The sequence below is a fragment of the Brassica napus genome, chromosome C8 (assembly GCF_020379485.1).
Source record: "Brassica napus cultivar Da-Ae chromosome C8, Da-Ae, whole genome shotgun sequence".
Lineage (NCBI taxonomy): Eukaryota > Viridiplantae > Streptophyta > Magnoliopsida > Brassicales > Brassicaceae > Brassica > Brassica napus.
In genome coordinates, this window is record NC_063451.1 from 17,139,473 (window position 1) to 17,147,205 (window position 7,733).

Genomic DNA, 7,733 nt, shown 5'->3' on the forward strand with positions numbered 1-7,733 from the left:
TCCCGTACCGTATATTTTCTTAGCTGTGAATCACCATCACCACCACCACCACCACCCACCACCACAATAGAGATGTTTTGTGATACTTTTTTCTAATGAGATGTCGAGAGGAGGATAAAGCAATCAATATTGAATGTTTGTATGTATTTAGACTATCTAAACATGGGTTATATTTAATATTAACTAGAATTTTGATATGTGCATCCGGCCGGACAGTTTTTCATTTTATATGCATTTAACATAGGTTTTATAATGAACATTTTAAATATATTATTTATATTATATTACTATATATATATATATTGTGTAATGTTATACTATTATTGTTCATGTGTATTTACTTGACATTATTAATACATAATAATTTATAATTTTAGACATAGTTTACTTTGTTTCATAACACAAATTGTGAATTTAGTGTACAAAAGTGTTTCACAAACATGAGTCTGAAGCTCTTTGATGATCAACATATGTAATATTTGACCCCTGTTAACTTTTTTCTTTGGGTTCGCCAGTGCCCATGATTGAACATGAACCAAAATCCAAAAATTTTGGTTCAGTTCAAAACCGCTAGTCATGCTTCTGTTTTTGACATTTTGTGAATCACGAGGATATCAATGAGGATTGTTCGAGTCAGTCTTTGTTAAGGACACCTGTGTGCGTTGATACATATCTTTTATTTGTGTTTTTGCTTCAACTTCTTGTTCTTGTTGTTTGGTATTCTATATTAAAAATTGTAAAGCTCATTCATGTTTGACTTTATGCAAAAGAGAGTTATTTTCCTGAATTGAACCCTGAACTAACTAAATTATACAAAGGGTAATGTTCATTTCTCTCCATTCCATCTACTTACACAGTAAAATCTGTAGTGTCACAATGTGTAGAAGAGTTATTTTCACGCTTCTGAGACAATATGACGCAGAGTTGCCAAGATCATGAGTGAATATACAACTGGGAAAATGCTGAAAGCTTTGTGCAGATTACTAAAAGGAAATGATGGAGAAATTGCTTCAAAAAAAACAAAAAATGATGGAGAAATTGTCTCCTAACGCAATGTATCAAGCCGAGTACGTTCAATAAAAAAATATTATTCCCGCTTTGTTACCCTAACATTGTTAGGTATATATCCTCCTCTAGAATTTTTATGCAAACTATCATCAGAATATGCCGGTTTTGGTATTCTCTTCTTTGGATTTTATTTATTCAGTTGGGGACATGCAATTTCAGAGAAGGTGTGAGTTTAGGGAGTATTCTCGAAAAGTGTTCTATCCCTATGCTCCACTCATGTTATGCTTTACAGAGATTTGCATAAATATACCATTTTTATCATTTTCAGATTATTACCGATTTTTTTTTTTTGACAGCAAACATTCACAGACTCATGTTGACTCTGTAAACCAAGATGGTAACTCTGCATCCATATGTACGACGAAAGACGGTTGTTTCCGAGCGCTGCGTGCTAAGCTATCCGTCTTAAGGTTCGCCGTCCTAGGAACATGAATGATTTCTGAGTTAAGGAAACTTCTTCTGAGAAGCTTAATGTCTTCCAGGTAGCTTTTAAATGCTGGTCATTCTTCTGGTTCCGAAACCATCTTCACCAATTGAGAACAATCTGTTGCAAACGTAACCTGAAACTGTCTTAAATTCTTCATACATTCCATTTGCCCATATTAATTCCTCCATCTCCGAATTATTACTGATTTATCTACTTAAAGTGTAGTTTATATGGCTGATATTTAATTAAACAGTACTTCATAAAACATTTTGAAGAAGTATTGTATGCCGTATTCACTATTCAGTGCTTGATGCATTGGTTGCTCACTTCATAAGATTTGTGGATGACATAAGGGTTACACATGTGATTCATTTGGCACCAGTCTCTTCTTACTTTTGTGCCACGTAACTTCCTTTTTACGAAGATTTTTGACAAATAAAAAAAAAGGTTATCTTTCTAAGCTTGTCTAAGCAGATTAGAGGTACAAGTACGAACTAATAAGGAATACAAAGAGCATTTCCAAACTCTCCTAAAGAAACAGAGCACCATCTTGTAAGGCTTTCTTATTGGGCGATATGTGTAAATATCGACAACTGATGTATGTTTATGTTATTTACATATTGTACTTAGGTCTAGCTGTTGTATATAAGGCAAAAGATCTTAACGTTGATCAATAAGAAAACATTTTAACCTAATCTAGGTTTCTTGATATGGTATCAGAGCGCTAACCAAATAACTTGGTTCATACGATCCTCTGCCGCCTCTCTTCATTTCTCCTTTTTTCATTGGCTCTAGTGTTTTCGTTCATACTATCAAAACATTCCTTGGTCAGAAACGATGTCTGGAGAACAAGATACAAATGTAACAAGAGACGGCGCAGCTAGGGTTCACTTGGAAACAACTCGAAGAAGAATTGACCCATATAATCTCTCATCTGGTGACAATCCAGGATCGATCATATCTCCACCTCAATTGCGTGGAGCCAACTATGATGAATGGGCTCTAAACCTTTGTCTGGCTCTCGTGCAAGAAAGAAGTTTGGTTTCGCTGATGGGAGCATTCCAAAACCCGCTTACGATTCTAAAGATCTCGAAGACTGGTGGGCGAATAATGCTATGGTGGTATCCTGGATAAAGAAAACAGTTGCTCCGGATCTTAGCGGCTCATTGTGTCACCATGAGATTGCTCATGACCTCTGGACGCATATTCAAAAGCGTTTCTCGGTTAAAAATGGTCAGCGGGTTCAGCATCTGAAAACAGGGTTGGCTAACTGTCAACAACGAGGAACAGCCGTTGAGGCATATTATGGTAAATTGACGAAGATCTGGACGAGCTTGGCGGATTACCAGTGTGCTAAGACTGCTGCTGAGATTGAGAAAGAACGAGAAGAAGATAAACTCCACCAATTTTTGATGGGTCTTGACGAATCTTTGTTTGGTGCCGTGAAGTCGTCTTTGCTATCTCGTGATCCACTTCCTTCGCTAGATGAAGCGTATCAAGTGGTCACACATGATGAAGAATCAAAGCGTGCTAGTCGTATGATGGAAGAACGACATGATGGTGTGAGTTTTGCGGTGCATGCATCTCATCGAGGACGTTCACAGCCATAACTCAGAGATCCCTCTCCTCAGTGTACTCTTTGTGGATGCACATGCCATCTTGCTGAAAACTGCTTCAGGAAGATTGGCTATCCCACTTGGTGGGGAAGTCGACCACGATCCACCGATCAAACTGCTTCACCAAATACATGAGTATCATCTTCAGAGAATCGGGTTGTGATGTCTCAGCCACCAGCGTCGAAACGAGTTGAACCTTCTGCTTGGGTGCATCAAGTCTCGACTTCAGTGACTCCTTTCGTCGGAAATACGACTATCACAGATGCTGATCGTGTTGGGTTCGGTGGGTTGAATGATCATCAGTGGAAGACTCTAGTGCGCGTGTTGAATGAACGCAATACGGGTGATCATGATCGCTTTTCTGGTAAATTTTTTCTTGAATCTTGGATAATAGATTCTGGTTCTTCTCACCATATGACATGCAATATTGAATCTATTATGGATGTGTGTGACATGCCACCGGTTTTCATTAAACTTCCAGATGGTCGATTTACCACAGCTCATATGAAAGGAACCGTCTATCTTGGTTCTCAACTCCAGTTGCTCAATGTGTTTTTTGTCGATGGTCTACAATGTCATCTTATATATGTGTTACAACTTACTCAGGATCGACGTTGTCTCTTTCAGATATCTGATTTACTTTGCATTATTCAGGACTGCATCACAGTGGCGGTGATTGGAGCGGGTAGACAGCAACATGGACTCTATTTATTTTGTGGGTGTGAGGCCGTGGCGTCAGTTCAGCAGTTCGATAAGCTACCGCGGGAGCTGTGGCATTGTCTCCTTGGGCATCCGGCCATGAAGGAAATGGAGATGTTGAAGATTTCTGATTTTAGTAGTACTGGCTTTGATAATAAATCATCCGACATTTGTATTCGTTCTAAGCAAACCCGCAACTCTTTTCCATTGAGTAATAATAAGACAAGTTCAGCTTTTGATCTCATTCATTGTGATTTATGGGGTCCGTATCGCACTACCTCCATTTGTGGATCGCGATATTTTCTAACTATTATTGATGATTACTCAAGAACTTTGTAGATATTTTGACTACCGAACAAAACCCAGACCGAGGTTACTGATACGCCCTAAATTGAAGGATCACTCTAAGGTTGGTGGATTGGATAAGCCTTGCACCGAATGAGCTAGAAAGCAAAAACAATCAAGGGATGTGGATCGAAAGGTGACATAAGAGGTGCGGAAAGTTTCTTGATACTACCAACTTCTAAGCCTGAAAATATGACAGATTCCGACGACTCAGAAGATAAGATGTTCGATGAAGAACAAATGATTCAACAAGTTATAAGGAAATGTTATTATTAAGAAGTTGAATGATTAAAACAATACAATAGCAAGCCTTTATATAATAATAGGCTGTGGAAAAAAAAAAATATTCTAATCAATCCTAGAAACTATAAAGCTCTTAAAACCATAAAGACTTGACTAGGAATATTGACTTGACCAAAGACCAAGACTGTTGACCGAATATTGAAAGTTTTGGTCGCAGAAATCTTCGGCTAGTTGCATCCTTTTGCATGGTTGAAGATCTCGGAATTGCCGTCAGATTGATATATTATACGACCATGGCTAGTATTTTTTTGGTGGGCCTTTCTTGGACAAATCCAAACACTGATTTCTTATAGAGAATAAGGCCTCCATGTTCTGCATCAAGCCCATTAGCTTCTCTCGCTCTAGAACTTCGTGGATCAAACCGATAAGGCCCATAAAATGCCCATTAAGCCAAGCTATGATCAGTTGCTTAGTTGTTCGTACCTTAAGCTCCTTGTTGAGACATAGCTGTTGATTTAGGTTGCATCATCTCCTCCTCCTTTAAAAGGATTTGTCCTCAAATCCGGACCTTCTATGATGAATGAACCGACATTCTTCTGCTCCACTTTTGCTATCTTTTTCGCCAAGGACTGGTTATTGTTGCTTTGATCACATGTCTCTTCTCCTGGCTCAAATATGAAGTGTTGCAGACCCTCTTCATGCCTTAGTAGCTTCACTGGGTCGTACTCCTTGCAAACGAATGTCTGAACCAATTTATCACATCAAAAAGAACCGAGAATATCACCTGAAACATAAGCGGTTGTGAGATCTTTTTTTATGATCAGCTTCTGGTCCACTATCAACCACGTCTTCAGACACTTTTTGGACAGCCAGGAGAACACTTACAGCCTATGGTTCTTCCTCCTCATCAAAGATTGGACCAGAATCATCGTCCAAGTGATCGTCTTCCTCATCAAAGATGGGACCAAGATCATCATCGAAGGGATCGTCTTCCTCATCAAATATGGGACCAAGATCATCGTCCAAGTGTCTCTTAGTGACAAGAAGTGGTCCTTGATGTGGGTAAACGAATGGCTCTTCCTCTTCATCAAAGATTGGACCGAGATCATCCTTAGATTCTGCTCGGACATAAACAGTCGATAGCTCCAGTTCGATATCTTTGGCCTCCTGATCTTCTTCAAAAATTGTAGATGGACGTGGGTTTGTGATACTTTGATGGATCCTAGCCTTGAAACTCTCCAGCCATTTCTCAAAACCCTTATTCCTCTTCTTTTCAGTTCTGGTCAATGGAGTCTCTACAACTTGTTTTGATTGTGGCTTTTGGACTGCCTTCTTTGTACTGCTCGGTTTAACTCCATTTGATAAGATCGTGTGGCCTCTTTGTTGACAGGTTTCTTCCATTTGTCTCTCTCAGGTCGTCACTTCTTGGCTTCCTTCTCTTGGTCACGCTCATATTCTGCTATCATCTCGGCTGTGCGTTTGTTGTACCTCCATTATCACAACTTTTCTTCTTGTGTTTTTCCCGCTGCCTCCTCTTCATGGTTGATCAGTAGCCCAAACAAAGGTGATCTCTTAGAAGATGAAGAATTAAGAATGGTTGGCTTTTCTTCATGGTTTCTCTATAGTAGTCCAAAAGACACAGATGATCTCTTAGAAGATGAAGAGTTACGAATGGATGGCTGTGAAGAACTCCAAACCTCAGAGTGGCTCTGATACCACATGATACGCCCTAAATTGAAGGATCACTCTAAGGTTGGTGGATTGGATAAGCCTTGCACCGAATGAGCTAGAAAGCACAAACGATCAAGGGATGTGGATCGAAAGGTGACACAAGAGGTGCGGAAAGTCTCTTGATACTACCAACTTCTAAGCCCGAAGATATGACAGACTCCGACGACTCAAAAGATAAGATGTTCGATGAAGAACAAATGATTCAACAAGTTATAAGGAAATGTTATTATTAAAAAGTTGAATGATTAAAACAATACAATAGCAAGCCTTTATATAATAATAGGCTGTGCAAAAAAATAAATATTCTAATCAATCCTAGAAACTACAAAGCTCTTAAAACCACGAAGACTTGACTAGGAATATTGACTTGACCAAAGACCAAGACTGTTGACCGAATATTGAAAGTTTTGGTCGCAGAACTCTTCGGCTAGTTGCATCCTTTTGCATGGTTGAAGATCTCGGAATTGCCGTCAGATTGATATATTATACGACCATGACTTGTATTTTCTTGGTGGGCCTTTCTTGGACAAATCCAAAAACTGGTTTCTTATTGAGCATAAGGCCTCCACGTTCTGCATCAAGCCCATTAGCTTCTCTCGGTCTAGAACTTCATGGATCAAACCGATAAGGCCCATAAAATGCCCATTAAGCCAAGCTATGATCAGTTGCTTAGCTGGTTCGTACATTAAGCTCCTCATTGAGACATAGTTGCTGATTTGGGTCGCATCAGTTACTCTACGTAATTTTATCGCCTTGGTAGAACGTCAGTTTACTCGAAAAGTTAAGACAATAAAGAGTGACAATGGGTCTGAGTTCCTCTGTCTTACAGATTATTTCCGCACCAGTGGCATCATACATGAGACCTCATGTGTAGGGACACCGCAGCAAAACGGCAGAGTCGAAAGGAAACATCGACATATCCTTAACGTCACAAGAGCGCTCCGTTTTCATTCTCATCTTCCTGTGGAATTCTGGAGCTTGTGTGTTCTAACAGCAGGGTATTTAATAAACCGTACACCAACAGAGGTTCTTGATGGCAAATCTCCCTTCGAGGCCTTGTATAACCGAGAATCATTTGAGGGCTTTTGGCTGTTTGTGTTATGTACACAATCAACGTCACAGTGGAGACACGTTCGAGACACAGAGCAATCATTCTATTTTTATTGGATATCCTTTTGGTAAAAAGGGCTGGAAGGTTTATAATCTCGACACTGGAGTCATATCTCTCTCAGGACGTTTTTTTTTAAACGAAATTTTCATATGCTGACACACCACCAGTTTCTACTCCGGTTCCTGCTGCTTCTAGTTCTCCTCCAGTTGATCTGTTTGAAGAATTATTCGACCATCAGCCTGTATCACCATATGTTTCGTTAGAAAGTCTACCTCCACCGTCAACTACTCCTGAACCATCTTCTCCAACGCCACATACATCTACTGTTGATGCTATCCCAGTGCCCACCTCTGAGCAGGAAACAACACATCCTGAGGTAGAGTCACCTCAAATTTCTGCTCAGCCTTCGGGTTCTGGTGAGGATGAAGATACGGTCTCTGAGAGTGATGACACTGCAGTTTCTGATCATGTTGTTGCGGAACCAGAACCAGCA

General features: G+C 39.7%; 1 protein-coding gene across 1 annotated transcript; it reads left to right on the plus strand.

Annotated features, from left to right (window-relative positions):
* The first annotated feature begins 2,364 nt into the window (after window positions 1-2,364).
* On the plus strand, window positions 2,365-3,412 carry LOC125591396. The gene has a single exon (XM_048765570.1). It carries the CDS (start codon window positions 2,491-2,493, stop codon window positions 3,103-3,105), a length of 615 nt encoding a protein of 204 aa, XP_048621527.1. The 5' UTR covers window positions 2,365-2,490; the 3' UTR covers window positions 3,106-3,412.
* The last annotated feature ends 4,321 nt before the right edge of the window (window positions 3,413-7,733 follow it).

What these genes read in the sequence shown, in the direction of transcription:
- LOC125591396 (XM_048765570.1), top strand. Translation starts at nt 2,491, where the DNA reads ATGGGCTCTAAACCTTTGTCTGGCTCTCGTGCAAGAAAGAAGTTTGGT.